This window comes from Gouania willdenowi, chromosome 22 (assembly GCF_900634775.1).
Source record: "Gouania willdenowi chromosome 22, fGouWil2.1, whole genome shotgun sequence".
In the NCBI taxonomy this organism is placed as follows: Eukaryota; Metazoa; Chordata; class Actinopteri; order Blenniiformes; family Gobiesocidae; genus Gouania; species Gouania willdenowi.
The window spans coordinates 8,453,644-8,475,337 of record NC_041065.1 but is presented as its reverse complement, the minus strand read 5'-3'; the positions used below and the strand labels follow the sequence as shown (position 1 = coordinate 8,475,337).

Sequence of the window (21,694 nt, the reverse complement as noted above, 5' to 3'; positions counted from 1 at the left end):
CATTTACAAATATGTCCATACGTGTCACATACAATCTACTGAAAGACCTCAAAACTCGCACCATTACTGGAGGAAAAGTGCCAATTCCTTTACAATACATTTAGGGCTCTATTCTCCCGTGTGCATAAGTCCAAAAAGTCACACAGCGGTGCTGTTTTTGGCTGTGTGCTATTCTCCCCCTGTACTGAAGTCAGTCGCTGCGCGCCTTCATCCCAGTTACACACTGTGGGTGGAGGGAGCAGCCCTGAAATGTGGGTGTTCCCATTCAAATCTGGCTATACGCGCATTCTCCGGTGTGTGTAAATCCTTCTCCTCTTACACACTTCTAACCCTGAAATAAATGCAGCGCTCCGAGAAGGTGAAACATTATATTGCAATAGAAATATGGACTTTAGTTTTATTTGAAGCCACACAAACTCAGCTGTGATCACTCAGCTCAGGACGCTGTGTGGCCAGATTATTTCCTCACATCTAACTCGGTCATGCTTTACAGCAATGATGATGATGATGATCAAGGAGAGAGATTTTAACTGACGCGGACACAAGAATGCGGCCGATCCTCAGTCACACTGCAATAATCTGATCAAATCAACCTGTTACATTGTTTATCAATTAAGACGTTTCAAATTAAAAGTGAACTTTATCATTTTCACGGATTTCAATGACATTTACAAGCGTTGGGAAAACTATGATTTCTAGACAGCCCAAAAAAATTACATCACCACCTCCTTTCCTCCAACCCGCCTTCATTCACAGACTACGCTGTTTTGCTCTACTTACGCACGGTGGGCGTGTCAGCAGCCTGGACCGGAGAATACATGAAGGAGAGAAGCGCGTAACTGCAGGCGCGCAAAAAAGCGTTTAAGTCCAGACGGGAGAATAGACCCCTTAATGAATGTCAGCAGGTCATTTATAGACAAAACTATTTAGGAGACAGATTATATCAGACCATATATCACACATTATTTTGTGTTGTAGTGAGTTGAGTCAGACCAGAGTGTTGCTCTCGATGACCTGGTGCAGCAAAATGATGAGAAGTGCGGAGGCATTGATTGGTGAACCAAAAGCCAGTTCTCCAACGTCTGATCCTTTCAGAGCCTAAAAATGAATACATACATGTTATGTTGACATTCATCTGGAATGTAAAGCTTCGATCAGAAAGAGAAAACACATTTGAGAGCATACTCACAAAGTAAGGCAAGAAGAAGCACACTAGGCTTTGGTAGAAAGCATCCAGGACAGTGATCCAGAACATAGATTGAGTAAAACCCTGGAATCAAACAAAAACTCTGTTCAAAGTTTCTCATGGTGTTACAACGTACCATTACTGCTGTTCAGGTAAAAGCCTCAACCAGGCCCTGGAGCCCCTTGCAGCCGGTGTGCTATTAGATAACTTCAATAAATGAACAGTTTGTGATCTCCCATTTTTAAAAAATCAAACTTAAGCAGGACATTTGGCAAATGCTGTTGCCTTCTATATGGTGGCCACTGAAACTCAATATAAACAAATCTGATATAAAGGTTGAAATTTTTTTCTGGCAGAATAGAAAACAAGAATAGCTCTACTCTCACAAAAAAAAAAAAAAACGCTTACAGACTTCAGAAATACGTTACTCTGTGCCGTGACAGAGAATTGTCTTTGACACACAGCACAACACAACACAACACAACACAAGCAAGGAATATTGAAACATAATTCAATTATACAGAGTTTGAGAAATTCTAAAAATGTGCAGCGTGAAGATGTTTTTTTATGTGTATATATTGACCCTGAGATGTCGGGTGGTGGAGATTAAGCGCTGTGAGCAAAATAGTCTGTCAGTGTTCTTTGTTTTGTGTGTTGTAATTGGTTGTATGTAAATTGTTATATGTTCTTGGTCCCCCTCAAAAACGACATGTTGCATCTCAAGGGGCTTTTCATGAATAAATCTCAAATTTATGAACTATTTTTATAGTTTTTATGAACATGCCAGAGCTATTCTTTCTCAATCCCTCAAACTCTGTACCTGAAGCCTCAATTTAGCGTGACAGTTTTTGAATAAACTTTGAAAGCAATCAATCAGACAGCTGCAGAATGCTGCTGCCAGAGTCCTTATTAACACTGAGAAGATGGACAACACTACCCCGGTCCTCAAATCCCTACATTGAATAGACTTTAAAATCCTCCAACTAGTTTATAAAGGCTCTATATGGCATCGGACAATATAGTGCTGATCGCTTTGACTTCTGCATTATTATTCCATCAAGTTCTTTTTGAATAATATGTTAAGGTTTCATTTAGTCAGACAACTGTTCATCAGGAACAGTTCAGTTGTCTGAATAAATTAAACCTTAACATATTATTAAAAAAAGAAAACAAACAAAAAAAATTGCTGGAATTATTAAGAGGCATTGGTTCTGTTATGAAACGCCTACGGTAATTATGATGGACCTAAATTTACTGCTTTTTAAACTCTGTTTGAATGGTTAAGAGTGTTTTTAATTTTGCTGTTTGGTTTGATGATTTTATATTCTGTTTCAAAGTTTCCCATTTAAACCTGTAAAGCCCATTGACTGTGAAATACACTATACAAAGAAATGTACCTTACTTATGCCTTAAAGTTATGAAATCTTAAAGGGGCCATATGCAGAATTTGCAAGCAATTTCTGTCACCACCAGGTTACATATTACTTGCGACAGGTTTTTTAGTTTGTTTTTGTTTTTTAAATAGGATAAAACCTATTTTTTGTTATTGTAAGTTTCTAAAATCTAAAAAGCAAAAAGAGGAAGGAAGTGACGTCAATTTATTTAGCGCGTATGTTTGAAATGATCTACGGTGTATATTTCACCTAACAGACTACTACAAGCCGAAAATATGAACTTATACACAGCGGTGATGCCAGTGAACATTACATCAAACTGTATAAAGACACTGCACACAGAAAAAGGCTTCGACGCCCTAGTTCAGGGACAGCTCTGCTGTAAATAGGATTATACTCACCCAACCGGTGAAAAAAAGGTCAGCAATATTTATTAATATATACAGACTCTTTCCAAAAAATTAGAATATCATGGAAAAGTGGTTTAATTTCCATAATTCCATTCAAAAAGTTAAACTTTCGTAGATTCAGGGCCCACAATTTAAATGATTTCAAGTATTCATTTGTTTATTTTTACATAATTTGGGCTTCCACACATATTCCAGACATATTTAAAAGTTGAAAACTCACAATAACTCTACATATGGCCCCTTTAACTAACTATCGCCCCCAGAAAAAGAGGAAAGTAAAAACAAATTAGGGTAGTCACATGACAAATGGTTACTTTGTACCCATTTGTGATAATTTTTTCCTCCCTCACTCACTAATTCTACATTTTCTGTTGTGTTTTGAACAATTTAAAAAAAAAAACAAATTTTCATTGACATTATCCACAAGTTTCCACATTGTTTCTTAAATTGACACTATAGAATAACAACCTGAATAGAGCAAAAACAGCTTTTTCGAGTACATGTTTTGTGTATGGATGGATGTAGTCACCTTGGAAGCATGGGCTGCCTGGTAGAGCTCAGGATGCTTCATCAAAGTGTCTGCAGGAGTGTCTTGGTCAAGAATGCCATAGATGAGAGGGGGGACGGAAGTAAAAATCAAGTTGAAACAGATGAGCACCCAGGAGTTGGTCATGACACTTCCAGAAAAACCACAGAAGAACTGGTACCAGAACAGTAGATTCACATACATCTGCAGAACGGAAAACGTGTAGTAACAAATCAGCTTCCATTTACCTCAGCAACAGCTGATCATTTTACACATTTTACTTATCAATTCGTAGCACTATAAATAAATAATTCTCACCACATTCTTGTAGATGAAGTAGTGAATCATATTTGCAAGGCGGAAGTAACACCAGTGGCCGTGAACAAACAGGAGCTTACCAAGGTGTTTAAACCGAGAAATGGCAAAATCACTGGACATCACAGCCTGGGGAATATTCATCACAAACAATAAATGTTAAAAAGCAAGGAATAAATTATACAAAAGCTAAGTTATAAAAGCAGAGTACACATTTACAAATACGACTTATACTCATGTAGCAACATCAGAGAAAACCTGTAACCTTTTGAATGCCAAATACAAAATATCTCCAGTTGTTAAGGATCCCCCTTCTACAAAATGAGTCACTTTTTCCCTACGAGAGGGTATTTTTCCCTCTCTGAGAAAGAAAACACATCTCTGAACACCCAACTGCCCCATGTTGAAATTTAATTGGAAGCATGTTGACCAGCTCTTTTTCTTACACAATAACTTGAAATGTAAAAACCCAAATTCCACAAGCGTTATGAGAGCTGACGTTGTAGGTTTTATGTTTTTAAAGCTGCTTTCATTGCGCATAGCAAAATGTTTTGTTTCTTGTGGGATTCATGATGCTCATTTAAGTTTTGTTTGGAAGTCTATTTTTACTGAATAAGCTATAGCTTTTGTGTTGATTCAGATTGAATTAGCTGAATAAACTAATATTTAAGTTATGTTTATATTGTTATATTTATTTCTTTTGTAATATGATTACTGTTGGGTTTGGTGACTTGACATAAATAAAAGATAATGGAAATGCATTTGTTTAGTTACTTTAAAGGTAGGGTAGGCGATTTTCAAAAGCGAGCATGATTTTGAATGTAGCCTCCCTGATGGCTCCGCCTTTACCGCCCTCGCCCCTCCCCTCTGTGCTCCGTCTCATTCACATGCATGCGCAGCGCTGCTGGAGAAGTAGAGATTAGCTCATTGCTTTATAAACTTTATCATGATAAATGTTAAAAAATGTGACCAAAAACTCTGTTTTAACTCTGTCAGCGGTGACGCACTTTCAATGTGAGCTCATGCATGTGAGGAATCAAGAACGAGCAGGGAGACGTGATTGGTTAAAAAAACGGTTCGTTTTTTTTCCCATTGGTCGAAGTTTTTACAGATTTACAGCTGCTACAGTTGATGGATTTTTTTCGTTCCTTTTTCAGAGCACATGAGATCTTAATTTCTGTCAGGACATAAAGACAATTTCAACCAAAAACTTAAAAAGTGTATCTGGAGAAAATCACCTACCCTAGCTTTAAATAATTGATACCATCACATAAACCTTGTAAAAATTGTGATAATCGATTTGTAATCAAATGGAATCAAATCGTGAGGTTCCGAAAATGGCACGCCTCTACTATGAAGATAAAACAACATGAACAGATTGGACTTCCAGTGGGGAAAACCACAACATTTCTGTGTGAAGTTCATTCAAATGATTTTAGGAGTTGTGGATGGTTGAACCCATACACAGGAGGGGCATGCTATTAGGTGGAACTGGTTTTAAAACTCATGAACATATTTCATTAAAATCAAACCTAATAACATACACAACCAAGGTTTAATGAGAAACAAAAGTAAAAACAAACAACCAACACAAAGGCATACTGACATTACAAACAACTAAAAAAAAAAAACACTTTTAAGGAAACCATAATGATAATGTATATGCTGAATGCAGAAGAAATATTGGAAAATGTTGAAAAATGTTGTAATGAGCAGAAAAAAAACATTGAAAGTATAAACAGTAGAACCTATAAAATCATAAGTAGAAAAAGCAGAACCAGATAAAAAAAAAAAAAAAAAAGAAAATCAGTAAAAGCAGTCGAATCATTGTACTGATTGAAGTTTGGCTCTTTTTTAAATGTTCAATACCTGCATTCCCTCTTGACCACATATCCCGATACCCACATCAGCCATTTGAATCATGCTCACATCATTGGCTCCATCCCCTAAATGTGAAGTATAAAAGCTTTTTAGCGTGTTCACATTAACAACTTTTTATTCATTAACTACTGTAGTTTTTACACAGACTCACCCACAGCCAGGGTCATGACATCTAACTGGTTTCTGATCAGCTGGACCACTTGGCTCTTCTGCAGTGGAGTGGAGCGGCAGCAGATCAATGCTTTACAGCTGCTGCTCAGCTCCAGGAACACATCGCTCAGTTCCTTTTTCAGGGCCCAGTCCAGCGTCCTTCCATCTATGACCAGGATGAAGCTGGTCTGAAGGCTTGGGCTGGATTTTTCCACTGGAGGCAAGTCAGTGCTGATGTTGCTCTCATGTTTAACTTTCACTTTAAGATCCTCCAGTAAAGCTGCACATTCATCCTATAATGAAGCCACACAGGAAAACAAAACAAATGAACCTGCACTCATTTAGTGCAGACTTTTGAAAAAGGGGCAATTTTGCATGTGTTTGAAACAGGTCACAATCTGACATCAATCCACCAAATTTGATCGAAATCAACCTGTTTCCATGGATACAATGACAGAATCAACAGTGATGATGTCAGAATACCAAAATGTGGATGGTAAAATTAATGGGATATATATATTTCCATATATTTTCTTTTGGTGCCCAGAACATCACCAACATTTAATCAGCTGTTCCTTGTCCCATTATTTCATCAAAATCCGTTCATAACTTTTCAAGTTATTGTGTCCACAAACAGACAAACACACAAACAGACTGACTAACATACTAAAAAACAACATTTACCACACTGCAAAACATCCATAAATCCATTTTCAGGCCCACTTGTTCCTGTTTTTCAGGGTCGCAGGGATCTGCCGGTGCTTATCTCCAGCTCACACTGGGCGCAAGGCGGGGGTACACCCTGGACAGGGTGTACAGTCCATTGCAGGGCAACACATACATAAACAATCACTCTCATTCACTCCTATGGGCCATTTAGAGATCAACCCAACAGTCATGTTTTAGGATTGCGGGAGGAAGCCGGAGTACCCGGAAGAAATCCACGCAGCACAGGGGAGAACATGCAAACTCCACACAGAAAGGACCAAGTGTCCATCCCAGGGCTTAAACCCATGACCTTCTTGCTGTGAGATGGACATGCTGACCACTAAACCACCGTACGCTTACTGCAAAATATGTTTCTTCTTCTTCTTATGTTGTTTTATCAGCGATTCATCTGCCATATAGTCATAACACCAGGGCTGGGGTCAATTACAATTTCCTTTTCAATTTTCCATGTTCAATTACAATTAAATTACAATTACGCCCGGCATTTTTTCCAATTCCAAATAAATTGCAATTATTATTTTTCCCCCTGAAAGTCAATTACAATTACATTCTCAATTGCAAAAGTTCCATTAGAATTTTACTAACTTTTCTTCATATGTGATGATTGTATGTGTTTTTGTATGCGTGTGTGAGTGTGTATGTGTGTGTGTGTACAATGTCATTTTAGCATCTTCATGTTCACGTTTTAGTGCATTGATTATAATACTTTATGTATAAGCCCAACTAGGGACAAGAGTTGGAACTTGGCAATAGTTAGAAACTCTTTGCACAAAACATCAGTTAAATTCACAGTAATGTTACACTTTGTATCATCCATATTAAGAAATTTTATTATATCCTAACTCTAACCCACAAACTTGATATGAGACATATTTGAATAATTGTTAACTACATGTGTAAGCCATAGAACTGTTTTGCTTTCAATTAAAGAGTGATTGGCAATTTTAATAGAATTTCCATGGTAATTACAAGGTGTAAATAGTACTGATATATTCTACTCAAGTAGAAATAATGTTACTTGATTGAAATTGTACTCAAGTACAAGTACTTACTCACTTAAATAGTACTCAAGGTAAAAGTTACTGGTTACTTTGGTACTTTGCCATGGTTCTGACAACTGAAAATGTACAATTCTTTCTTAAATAAAATACCAAATAATTCAATTCAAAATTTAAAAAAAAATCATGCTCTAAGTACAGCTACATTTATGAACTCTAAAACTGAGAAAATAACCTCCATTCAATGCATTACGTTTAATCTGATTGGTTGGCTATGATGTGATGCATTTGATTGCTGTCTGGATATTTCAATATTTTGTAGTTTCACAATGTCCGTTGATCATTTTAAAACAAACAAAAAAGAAAAAACATCATTATTTACTCAGTAACGGTTGGGTGTAGAAATGTAACAAATTAATTTACTTCTTTTAAAACGTACTTAAGTACAAAGTAACATTACTGATTTGGAAATATACTCAAAAAAGTACAAGTACCCATCCATAAAAGCAACTGAATTACAGTAACGTGAGTACTTGTAATCCATTACTTTCACCACTGTAAAGGACTAACCAATTTGAGCTTTTGTTATGAATGGAAAAAAGGAATTGTTTGAGGACAAAGTGTTCTTAAAAAAAGAGACAGAAGTGGAGCTGCAACTGAACCCAGAGTAATGACGGCGCTGAAGGATGAAATCAGTGCCAGGGCACTAAACTAAACAACAGACTAACTACAGGAAATATATTGATTAAAACCTAGCAGCAGCATTGACTTAGCATCCAACGCACTGCCTACCAACACCTCAATGGGTAATTATGACAGGCACACATTTGTTGACCATTGCTTGCAAATGGCCAATACCACATTTGTTTAGTCAGCAACAAACCTTGCTGGCACAGTTGGCTGTCAGCAGTTGGTCATTGGTATTGAGGAGTCTGCATGCGTGTGCGATGTTGATGGCCGTTTCCTGTTTGTCTCCGGTTACAACCCACACCCTGATGCCTGCTCTCTGTAGTGCCTCAATGGTCTCTGGAACGTCCTCCTGCAACCGATCCACTATGCCTGTTGCACCTAAAAACACACCACAGGATTTTAACAAAATCATAATATTAACCCTAAAATGGTTACATACAATCAAGGTTACTTTCAGACATGAGTTTCAAACTCATTTTAGTTCAAGAGCCAAATACGGAGCAGTTTGATCTCCTGAGGGCCACTGATTTTATGTGGGAAAACGAGTAATTTCAACATTATTGTGCCCTAGTCTGCACTTGTATGACCAATTTCTATTTCATTAAAGAAAATGTTATGTACTAATGTGAGAAAAATTAAAAGACATTGTAAGAATTATTACTATTATTTTAACAGTTTAACATTAAAAATGACTGCTATCGTGCGATATATCCACTATCCAAGGACACATATAAGTTCCTGCAGGATTTTCACTTTAATTTGAGAAAAAATTCAGGATTTTGGAAAAATTAAGAGTTCTTTCAACAATTTGACACTAAAAATGTCAGCCATCATATGATATAAGACTTGGGCAAAACTGTGCGCTCAGCAAATATTGTGGCATTTCATTGAATTTGTGTATTTGGAGAGACTGAGATATCTACAACTGAATGATTTGAAAAGTTTACACAATTAATGTTTTCTCTGTCATTTTTACTTATTCTTGTGGGTCATATTGCATGCTCAACAGCAGTGTTTCTCAAATAGGGGTTTTAATTAAAAATGATTATTATACTAAATATTACCAGCAACTCAGAAAACGACAACAAAAACACACAAAATAAGAGAAAAATATGCTGAATAATAAAAAGAACAGACAAACAAAAACAAAATACAAAAAATGACACCAAAAACACATGCAATAAGAGAGAAAATTACCTACTATTACATACAAAATGACAACAAAGACAATAAATGAGGAAAAAATACACAAGATTACTACAAAATACACAACATTAGACATAAGAAACAACCAAAAGACACCAAAAACACACACACACAGAATAATTTAAACAATACCAACAACACGCAAAATAAGAGAAAAATATACTGAATAATGAAGCAAACAACAATACAATACACAAAATGACACAAAAAAATTAGAGAAATTATCTGGATGAAATCATGAATTGGAAATACAAGTCATTCTTGATCCCATCTCAGGATGGAGATGACCGGAAATGATAAAAACTATAGAAATAAATCTATTCAGGAGGCACTAAATATTGTTTCATTCCACTTATTACAAAATGAGATTCTTTAAAATGTGTGTTATCATTCATTCATTCCATCATTATGCTCCATAGATGTTTTATCACAGAATTCTGAGCAAAATTGAGCATTGCGTTAGTACAGGCAGGCACGGAAGTCAAGCTAGCCAGCCCCATTAGCTGACAGTAATTTCCTAATCAGTTAATCATCCAGCTGATTATGTTCCATGCTTCCCATCATGCTGACCGTGCTCTCTGTAAATGCCTTTCCATGTAACTCATGGAAGAGTGAAGCCCCCTTCGCTTTGGGCTTTCCACACAGCAGCTGGAATGGCAGAGAGTACCCAGAACAGAGCCTAACCACCAAATCTAAAATGCATGCTAAATTATAGGGATGTCCCGATACAACTTTTTCACGTCCGATACGATACCGATATTGCAACCTTAAGTATTGGCCAATACCAATATTGGTCCGATCCGAGATCAACACGAATCATATATACTTTTATTACTTATTTTGTAGTGTGGAATGTTAGAAAAGGCTTGATAAGTGACGTCACTCAAACAGAGAACAATAGTCAGCAATTCAGGTTCACTTCAGTTATTTTTTACTGTTACTATATGGTGGGAACAACTGAGGGCGGGGACAAAAAGAACAAAAACTTATCAAAGCGCTGATATCGGCAATTTTAGATGCAGTCCGGTAAAATCTGATATTTGTTTTCTGGCCAATATCCGACCGATATTCATATTGGATCGGGACACCCCTACTAAATAAAGCTATTTGACTAAAGTGATCCTCACTGAAATGTGGTAGTCAGACAAAGGGGGTACTTGGATTCAAAAGTAAAAGAAAGGGGTACTTGAGACAAAAAAGTTTGAGAAGCACTGCTCTAAAGCGCCAGATTTGGCCCCCGGGCTTTGAGTTTGACACATGTGCTTTAGGATATACAGTAGCATTTTAAAAGTCATCCATTATGCAGGATTATATGGTGTCCAAACACTCAAATGTTCAAATGTCAGTGTGCATGAATATAGACATGATGCAGGAGGACTGTGTGCGTGTGTGTGTGCGTGTGTTCAGTCGTACCCAGCAGAGTCAGGTTGGTCTCCAGCCTTTGAGCAGAATCTAACAGCAACTCCTGTTGGTTCTCCACGCTGCTTTCAGCCAGCAGCTGTTTATTAAGCCATGTCTCATACTCCTCCTTCTCCAGAACCTGCTCAACACACACCACAACATCCTTTAGTTACACCTTCAGACACTCGTAAAGGGCTGGATTCTGTGCTCGCCTCCCTATCCAATCAAAGCTGATGTTATTGTCATTTAACTTAGAAGCAGAAAACCCATCAGTGCATGTTACACACAAGTAAGTAGAATTAAATGGTTCATTCTATACACATTATTAAATATACACAAATAGCACAGTACAATAGTACGGCCATTTCATGCTAATTTATCAAAGCAACAGCCCAGTAATATATGCTGTTTGTCAGTTGGTTTGTTTTGGTTTTATTGTCCTGTAGCGCCTCCCTGAGGGCAGCAGGTGAAGTGCTGGGTGCTCATTTTGTTGACTAAATATTTTTGTCATTTTTGTAGATTGCATTTTTTAAAGTGACAATAACAAGACTATGACTAATTAAAAATGTGCACGAAAAGCTAGACTAAAATATATTGATACATATGTATATAAATATTTTGACAAATAAAATTGATTAATTTGTTAAGTACAGGGGGAGAATAGCGCTGCGTATGTGAGAATAAAGCCCTCATTCATTCCATCATTATACTCTATAGCAAAATGTTGTAGTCGAATTAAGGGGGTACTTGGATTCAGAAATAAGAGAAAGAGGGTAATAGAGCCAAGAATGTTTCAGAACCACTGTTCTAGTCCACTATATCTGTAACATTTTAGTTGACTAAAACTACACTATAAAAAACTAACTTGCAATTTAGTCAAAAGACTATGACAAACTAAATCAAAATGTATTGTCAGATACATGGTGGTGGGGGAGTTGTTTTTATGTTCAGCTCTTCTAGGGAAAGGAAAGCACCGCCCATGATCTCCTGCACGGTCAATGTGGAATAACTTCAATGAGCAGCTCAACGAATGTCCAAATATAAAACAATTTAGGAAAAGATTTAAAGAAATTACTTGTGAACGTTATAAAAATGAAGGAAAATGAGTTTAGCTGGAATTTTTGTCATAAACATATTGTTTAAATGTATGAAGATATATGTGCTTGCGTTATGTAAGAAAGTGGATAAAACCAAAGGAAGTAAGCCATTGTATTAAGACTTTGGAAGAGGGGGTGGGAATTAATAAGTGTTAAACTTCATCCCACTCCTTTTCGAGCAGCGGTGAATTTTCTGTTTTCTTTGTATTATTGTCTTATGTTGCACATATTGTACACTTTTTCATTGTGTTCTTGAAATAACAACAAACTACTACTACTACTCCCTGCAGTGCTGTGGTTTTAGGTGAGCTGTTGTTTTTTCAGGTGCACTAATATTCTTTGGTTTTTTAGTATTATTACTTTGGTTTTTCAGACCTGTGATCTTAATTTGTCCAGCAGCTCATCCATGCAGACTCATCTCCTCCTGTGATCAGCTGGACTGGACTTGTTTTGTCTGCAGATGTAATGATGGCGTTGCATGTGTGAAGCAGTAATGAGAGAGTTGTCAGGTATTGTGTCAGGCAGTAACTGTTGCATGCTCTGTCGATCTGTTTTCTCTGTATGCAAATTGGTGGGTGGGTGGGTGGGTGGTGGTGGTGGTGGTGGTGGGGGGGGGGGGTCAAATGTGGGTGGAAGTCCTTTAACAAGAGAACTTCTGACCAGTTTCTTGAAACATTGATGTTGGTCTTTTCAATGAGGACTTGAGGCAGGGTGGGATGGGGTGGTGGCCTGTGCTCAACACAAGTTATATATTTTACTGATGACTCCTGTGAGATGGTCTGTGGATTCTCTCAGTGTGCTGCATGTGAGACCATCAGGGTCTGCTGCTTCCCTCAAGTTCACTGACTTTAACACACGCTTCACACACTTCTCTTCTACGCCAAAGTGGGTGGTGGGTGGGGATGGGGTCAATTACATTTTTGAATTACAATTATGTCTTCAAATATCAATGTTCAATCACAACTCAATTATGATTAAGGTGACATTATTTCCAATTACAATTACAATTATTATTTTTCCCCTGAAAGTCAATTAGCCATGAAAATATTGGTGTTAATATTTTTGGTACGAGCATCTGAGCCTTTTTACTGTCAGTATAGGACTCAATTTATTTATTTATTTTTTAATGGTAAAAGTGTCCTCAATAGAACTGACAGGTAGTGGGAAAAGTGTGTATGAACAATATTTTAATAATTGTTCACTATGTATGTGTAAGCCACAGAACTATAATCTGGTTAACATTGCATTGAATGAAATTGTAATTAATAGTTTTTACATCATTTCCATACTAATTACATGTACAACGTCAGTTATCTAAACTCAATTACAATTCGTTTATGATTACAACAGCAAAATATTTTTTCAATTACAATTATAATTGATCCCAACCCTGGTGGTGGGTTTAGCCACCTTCAGTGGTCTTTATTGGAAGCGAACAGTTCTCATACTACATCAATATTTGCCATGTTGGACTGAACTTTGTGATGTTTTGGTTTGCTCGTCACACTTTTTTTGTTTTTATAATCCATCTTTACATCACCTAACCTCCCGAACAGTGTTTTTTTTGTTACCTGATGCGTTTGTCTATTGAGATGTATCAGTGCAGTGCTTATTATAAGAGAGTAAGTGTTCTCTTTTTGAAAAACACTGCTGTGATCAGGACAGTGATACTTAACAGTAAATATTCTAAGTCTACTGAGTAGTGACTATCAGTCTTCTTGTAATTAGTCTATTAGTCGGTAGCATACAAACGGAGTCCCACACCTCTTTGTTTCTGTGAGTTGTGCTTACTGTCGTGGCTGTGTAAAGTACAGCCCATTAGTTCCATAGCTGTGTCAAATATTCCAGGGTGGAGCCATGATTCCAAGATGATCAGATCACAGTTCACAGCAGTGATGGGTCTATCTAGCTTATCTCCAGTTGCCTCGGCTCATCCATTTTGTTTCAAAAGGCTGGAGCTTTGTGATGTGTTTTCATAACTTCTCTAATGCACCAGCTCTGCTGTCCTGCTTCTTCAGCCTGTTCCCTTAGTTTCTAGTCAGCACAAACCACAGAGAACCTGCTCCTCTGCCTCTGTCTAAGGCAGTGGCGACCCCAAACAATTGTTTTCTTGAATTTGTTTTTATTCAAGGTTGTTATACAGTACGACAAATACAGAGCTGCCAGTGTTAGTGACAAGTTGTGCCAGCTCAGATATTTTTTACTCTTATTAAGTAGATTTATATTTGACAAAGTGAAAGTATAGAATACAATTGTTTAAGATTGCGTGATTTAATTTGGGGTCAAAGGGAATCCTATGGCTGTGGAAAAACTCTGCTGTCACTGTTTCCTCTCGCTTTTGTCCCAGCACCAGAAAATCTTATCATCTGTAAGTGATGCTTGCTCACTAAACAAATGTTTATTCCTTTTGTTGCATTATTGAACTTCTCTTATCTTTCAAAATAAGAAAAAGTATGAAAACCGACTTTTACGTACATTTCAAACAGAAAATCGATAACACTTTACTTGAAGTTTTATTATAAGGCTGACATTATGCTGTCATTATTATGACAATGAGAATGAATGAGCAGGTGGAGGACGACAAGGAAAAAGAAAAAAAAGAGACATATTTAGTTTTGGTGTTTTTGTGGTGCCAACTTGCTTTTAAACACAGACCATTTCTGATATCAACCTTATTTAAGCTTTGACCAGAATCCGACAAAACAAAAGTGAAACCTACAGGTCCGACAGACGCTAGGTATTTATATCAGAGCCCGACCTGAAACCGACAAATAAAACCTATTTTTCCCTTATACAAATGACATATTTAAGTTTGCTTTAGTGTAAGCCTGCTTTTATTAATAGACAGCTGTCAACATCGGTTCAGTGCAGGGGGAAACCAGCACGTGAAACACACACAGGTGAGCAGGGTGCCCCGCAGCGCCAGAGACAGTGGATCTACTTACCTATTCCACATATCAAATATAAGGATAATCCATGTTCTTGTGCAGAAAAAGGATTGATTAAATAGTGGATGCTTGTGCTTTAAGCTTGTCTTGATTTCTCCCTCTCTGCTCTGAGGACAGCGCACTGCACTGACAGCTGAAGCGTAACACTTTTTTTGGTTTTTTTTTTTGCAGCCAGCACTCACTTAATCAGCTGTTGCTGGACATAGAATCGTGTTAGGCCTTAAATAAATTATATTTGATATTTAATCTTTATCTCCTATATAAGTGCTTTGCATTTTTTTTTAAAAAACGGTATTGAAACTGATCGCGTTGCTATTTAATGACACGCGGTAAACGATAATACTGCCCAAGCCTAGTCACCTCACATTATAAAGTTAGTCTTTGGTACTGGCAGCAGGTTAAGTGAGTTGGATCTTAGTGAGTAGGTTGGTAGATACAGGTGTATGAGTTCTATCAAATATTCAGGAGCCTGACCAAGTGTTGTGAAGGTGAGAATTTTAAATCTAATCCAGTAAGCAATGGGAAGCCAGTGTAGTGATTTTAATATGGGCGTAATATGAGTGCATTTGTTTGACCTGGTGAGTAAAGGAGAAGCAGCATTCTGAAGTAACTGTAACCTGTTTATACCAGAATAAAGGTGTCTGTCATGAAGGCTGTAAACTAACCCTAACCGCACTAGATCCCTCCACCTAACTAAAAAATGCCAGCATAGCTCCAAAGGTGTCATTATTTAACAAAAAAAAAAAAACACTTAATGACAGCCTTATGTATAAAACTTTAAGTAAAGTGTTACCCGATAACATTAAAGATGGCAAACCATTTGTGTGCTTTTTTGTGTTTCCTTTAAATCTTAAATCTTACCTTCTTAGCAATACAGAGAGTGCGGAGGCCTTCTCTCGCATACATATCGATGTGTTGTTGTGTCTGATTTCTGATGCATGTGTGGATTTCCTTTCCTTGTTCTGAACCTAAAAAGGATCCATTACCATTTAATTAGGTATTCGTAATTACATTGATGATTTTATAACAAGAATATAAATGACATTTTTAAATAACATCTTTTCATAAATTATTCCAGCAATTACCTCTCGGTTCTTCAACCAGGTCCATAATAACAGAGTCTGCTCCTTTGGTGTAAACCACCACCTGTTCTGTAAGTGGGTGACGAACCACTACAGACATCCTCTTCCTATCGGGGTCAAAGGGTAAAATATGGAGCAGCTGGACAGATGTGGGGCCAATTCCTGGAAGATCCACCATCAGGCGTTCAGCAGAGCGGCCCCTCAGTGTGCAGTGGTACGCCCGTGCAGCGTGAACCAGAGCTCCTTCATCTGGACTTTCTGCCTCATACAGCTGTTCATCAGTATTTTTGTGCTGGGAGGCAAACTCTAAGAGGGAATCCTCTACGTCCATCTCGGTCCAATCAGAATCACCATTAAGGTAAACTTCTGACTTACAGTAATTTCCTTCGACAGGCAACAGTTCCCTGGACCACTGGTGATTCTTCTCTTGGCCTTGCTCTGACTTTGTGGAGTTGTTTGGGGGTGGGGAGAAATGAAGGGGGCCAGTACTTCCCCAGTTCGATGGCTTTTTAATAACTTGGTGAGGAATGTCTTTATCCTGCACGAAAAAAGTGAAAGTGACTCTGATTATAGACAATCCTTCTGTTAAAAAAATAAAAACATCAAAAAGAATCATGTGATGTGTAGAAATTATTATATTAGAAGCACTCATTCAATTCAGCTGCTTGAAATGATCATAATCATAAAAAACTTTATTAATCCCCTGAGTGGTAATTAATTAGAAAGACAAAGAGCGACATTTAAAAAAATAAATAGCAACACAGCAGTAATAATGATTACACACACACACACACACGCAGAAAACAAGTTGTAAGGTAAACTGAATAACAAGGTGCAAATGAATGATAAGGTGCCGAATGCTTATGTACAAGTTAAAAATATGAAAAAAAAAAAAAAAAAACATAAAAAGAAAGTCATCAACATCCCCCGCCAAAAACAACCGGAACAAGGGCAATAACTCCGGGAAAAACTTCTCATTTTCGAACTCCATGAAGGTATTGATACCCCGACGCCACACACCAAATTTGGTTATCCTTTCTTAAACAGTTTCTGAGAAAAGCCGTCTCTTTTAACTCGGACGGACGGACGGACCTATATCACCCTTCACACTTTGTGGTGGGGGATAAAAATAAATAAATATAAAAAGTTTATATACATATGTAAATATTGCTTTTTCTTTTCTCCTTTTCTTTGTATTATACTGTTTTTAATGTATTGCACGGTTTTAATATTCTGTTTTTATTGTAAAGTGTCCTTGGGTGGCCTGAAAAGTGCCTTTAAATAAAATGAATTATTATTAAACAGATTTTTATTATTTATTTATTTTATTTATGATGACAGCTTTTAAACAGAAACAATGTGTAAGGAGAATTATCTACTTTTAAAACGGTTTTGTTTGGTGCACATTTTGGTGTATAACTGGTATACATACTGTAAATATCTGGTACTCACAAAATGTGAAGGTTGGCTTGCTGAAGAGACCACTACAGTATTACAAATAGCCAGAGCAAAGAAGAAATCCAGGATGTAGGAAAGTTCAAGGCAGGACGAAGTGTCAGAAACGCTCCTGGTCAGCATCGGAGAACAAAGGATATTCATCTTCCTCAAAATCTCAGGGTCTGGCAGCACTTCTTTATCCTGAAATGAGAGGAAATAAGATAAAATAAATTAAAAAAAATCTACTCAACACAAAGCTAAGGGTGTAGGAAAAAAACGATTTGGTGATATATTGCGATATTTCACAATGCAATTATTGGACCGATCCAAAAAATGTCAAAATCATGTTTTTCAATGAAAAAAACAGAATCATTATCTGTTGTATAAGCAAAAGTTAAACTTTTTTGAAAAATGCAATTTGACAGTTTGATAAACATACCACTTGTTTTTGACATTTGTACTTAAATTACAGTTAACTACCATTTCCTTATTCTTGCAAGTTTAAAAATAATGAAATACATGGCATTTCATATGATTTTGTACATCTTATAAATGTGACATTTGTAATTATTTACATCATGATGTAGCTAAATCATACTGTTAAGTATTGGGATATATCATATTGTGTCATGCAAATGGTGTATCGTCAGATCCATGGCATTCACACCTCTAGACCCAACGTAGTGACAACGCTCATCTAATTGGATCTATTCAAACAGGAACTGGAAGGTATCAAGATATTTTGGCTCGAGATGTGAAGTAAAGCTAAAACCAAAAATGTGTTTTTCACAGATTAGTGTATGTTGGTGTAAGACCCGTTTTAAATGATAGTATATGTATTGTTTAATACAGTATTAAAGTGATACCAACCCATCCTATAAAAGCTCTTTAGACAATTGGCTCCAAATACAGCAAATATCCTTTTAACCAGATAAAAATGTTCCCATGTAGGGTCTTCGTTTAGAGCAGTGTTAACCAAACTTTATTGCTCCATGTACCCCATAGCATTTATTTCATATCGCAAGTACCCCTTAGCTCATGTTATACATTATTTATTTGTATCTGCAGGCTCGTCTAAACTCTTTCCTGTGTCTCGTCCAACATTAACCTTGAATTTAAGCCTTTTTATTCATATATTTCTGATGTTTTTCTCATTTTAGAATTTAACTTCACCTTTTGGTGTTATTTAAAGAAATGTATTATCTCATCCAATTTTTATTCACGGATGAGAAAAAAAAGTCTGTGTGCATGTAACAAAAATCTATAATGTTATAAAATAATCTGATATGTTTCTGAGTACCCCCTACGAGGTGTTTAAGTACCCCTAGGAGTACACGTACCCCAGTTTGGGAACCACTGGTTTAGAGCTATGCTGATAGAACATTGCTGAATTGCGCCGTAGGGAAACCAAAGCAAAGCAAACCTTTAAATACTGTAACCACATCCATCTGTGATTAGGGAATTAAATCACTTTAAGAGTTCTTTAATTTGAAAACTTTATAATGGCAGATAAAGGTCACATCTTCAAAGTAAGATTGTTCTGTAAATAAAATGTTTAAAACCCTCAAGCAATCCATTTCAGAAACTGATCGTGAAGCAACAAAAAGTGTTGCATTTTCTTTGTTTTCTATTTGTAGACTAACATCTTCAGTGAAACCAAATGTGCACTGGCAGTGGCTGCTACTAACAGGATGTGTTCAAGTAACTTCCTTTGATCTACCAACAAAGAATCGAGTATGGCATCAATGGTGTGGAACCAGCGTTATCATAGAGAGGCACTGATAGTACACAGCTTAAAGTGGCAAGAATTGGAGTGTGAGAAGCAAGCTAAGGACTGCCTTCAAAAGAATCTCATCAGCTCTGCATTACTGCTAAGCTACCTTTGGAAGACATTGCACTTGATTGACTGCCACATCATCTCCAAATCTGCCATGTGGGGTTTTCTGCAACAGTGATCTGTCTCTTCTAAATGTGTTCTCAGGAAACAGGAAACCGTGCACTTACAGGATGATAGACAGGCTGATTTATACAGGAGGAGAGAAACGGCTCACCCCCGGGACTCAATAAATGAGTTGCATTAACAAACTCCCCAAAAAAATCTGATTGGATGGTGTCAGAAAACAATATGCCATAATGACAGCATTTTATCGGCTGGCCGACTGCAGAGCTAACGGTATAAAGACATGTTGAACAATGTATTTCCCCAGAGGTGAAAGTAATGGATTACAAGTACTCACATTAATGTAATTGAGTTGCTTTTATGGGTGCTTGTACTTTGTTGAGTATATTACTAAATGTACTTAAGCACTCTTTAAAAGAATTAAAGTAATTCATTAGATTTCTACACCCAACCGTTACTGAGTAAATTATTATTTTTTGTTTTAAAATGATCAACGGACATTGTAAAACTACAAAAAAATGAAATGACCAGACAACAATGAAATTAATCACATCATAGCTGACCAATCAGAATAAACGTAATACACAACGTCAAAACAGCATTGAATGGAGGTTATTTTCTCAGTTTTAGAGTTCATAAATGTAGCTATATTTAGAGCCTGAGAATTTTTTTTAAATTTTGAATTGAATTTATTGGTGTTATTTAAAGACTGTGGACTTTGTGACCTAAAGAGTTGACACACATGAGTAATTTTAAATGATTCCTCAGGTCAAACTCACATATGAAGTGAATGGGGACATTGTTTGATCCTTTGCACTCTGAAGTGCTCTATGTTTGCAAGTTTTCTCCCTGACAAAACCCACAATGTCGACGTCTGTCTGAGAAAAGTGTATAAAGTGTGTGGGGAGGGGTTTTACAGCCTTAAAACATGTATAATAATTGTAAAAAAATAAAGCTGACGACTTCGCAGATTTCGCCTATTGTGGGTTATTTTTACGTAACGTAACGCCCGCGATAAACGAGGGACTACTGTATATTGATATTTAATCCTTATCGCCTATATAAATGCATTGAATTTTTTTCCCTTTTTTTACAGTATAGAAACTGATACCGTCGACCACGACGACATCGACCAATTAGTCGACTAAACGGCCAAAGTTGGCAGCCCTAGATATATTCTTTAATACTCTTTAAATCTGGATTCCTCACCAGAGAGAAAAAACTATGGATGCAATTCAGTTTGTGTCAGGTGTAATCTGTGTTTTCTGATCACAGGAATTCACACAACTTCACACAAATCCAACATTCTTACGGTTAGAAACATGCATTAGGCCCTAAAGATAAATATGTGTGTTTTTATGTGAGGGCTGACCCAGTGGCTGCAGAAATCGTTGGTCCTTGGCTGCTCCTCCACTTCCTCCTCCTCAGCTGCATTAACAGGAAGTGTACCTTGAGACTCAGAGCTACGGTTGCATCCAAGTGATGAACACATAATCCCAGATTTTCCATGACAGCCATTGGTTAGAGTAACTTTGTCCTCTGCCTCTTTTGCCTCCAACCTGTGAGCTGACATGCACAGAAAAACTGATACATTTTGCTAAAACTATGCAAAGTCAATAATATTTAAAAAGGTAAATAGATTTTTTGTTTGTTTTATACTGACCAACAATTGTTAGGCTCAAAATGTCTACTTTAGAGATCTGATTGAAAAAAAACTTTTAGCAATTTGTCATCAATCAAAATTATTTAACATTTATACTAATAATAGGAGACACAAAGTCTTTTACGTTGCACCTCACAAAGCTCCTAAACCCTCTTTCAACAGCACAACCCCAACCTGTCTTTAAGAATTTTTTTAAGAAATAAAGAAAACCAAAAAAGTATGAACATTGGGAGGTGTCGGATGTCACAATTGTCAATAAATGAATGCATTTTAAACATAAATCTCTCTATAAAAGCAAGGAATCTGTGTGTGTGTGTTCCTCAATTATCTCTGCAGATCAGGATCATACTGTCCTGAGACTTTCAACATGGCTGCTGCTCGGTTCAAGGGTGTGCAACGTCAGATTTGTGTTGACGCCCCACCCCCATGTCCCAGATCCTGAGTCGACGGACTCAGTAATGATGTCATCAGTCCTAGCTCTACTAAAGTGATGTCATCAGTTAGAACATTTGAACCTTAGAACCACCTCCACAGTGATGATGTCATCCTTATGTTCCACTGTTCAAATATTCCAATGTATTACAGAAAGATGTCAATAATCCTACCTCTTAAAAGCAAGGAATATTTGTCTGTGTGTGTGTTCCTCAAATATCTCTATGAATCAGCTTCTATAAATACCAG

General features: G+C 37.0%; 1 protein-coding gene across 2 annotated transcripts in view; it reads right to left on the bottom strand.

Annotated features, from left to right (window-relative positions):
- atp10d (ATPase phospholipid transporting 10D) overlaps positions 1 to 21,694 on the bottom strand; it is a 52,911-nt gene that overhangs the window by 7,439 nt on the left and 23,778 nt on the right. Inside the window, exons 10-22 of one of the 2 annotated variants that reach the window (XR_003672865.1) lie at positions 20,723 to 20,916; positions 17,466 to 17,651; positions 16,017 to 16,551; positions 15,793 to 15,899; positions 10,899 to 11,025; positions 8,473 to 8,657; positions 5,864 to 6,155; positions 5,701 to 5,777; positions 3,835 to 3,960; positions 3,719 to 3,720; positions 3,520 to 3,581; positions 1,190 to 1,270; positions 1,047 to 1,098 (exon numbers count right to left, since the gene is read on the bottom strand). Coding sequence is in view for 1 of the 2 variants with exons in the window: in XM_028438561.1 (XP_028294362.1) it covers positions 994 to 1,098; positions 1,190 to 1,270; positions 3,520 to 3,720; positions 3,835 to 3,960; positions 5,701 to 5,777; positions 5,864 to 6,155; positions 8,473 to 8,657; positions 10,899 to 11,025; positions 15,793 to 15,899; positions 16,017 to 16,551; positions 17,466 to 17,651; positions 20,723 to 20,916 (2,216 nt within the window). In the remaining variant the exon portion in view is untranslated. Of the gene's footprint in view, positions 1 to 993; positions 1,099 to 1,189; positions 1,271 to 3,519; positions 3,721 to 3,834; positions 3,961 to 5,700; positions 5,778 to 5,863; positions 6,156 to 8,472; positions 8,658 to 10,898; positions 11,026 to 15,792; positions 15,900 to 16,016; positions 16,552 to 17,465; positions 17,652 to 20,722; positions 20,917 to 21,694 lie in introns of those variants that run through there. The other variant, XM_028438561.1, reaches the window with a different exon arrangement.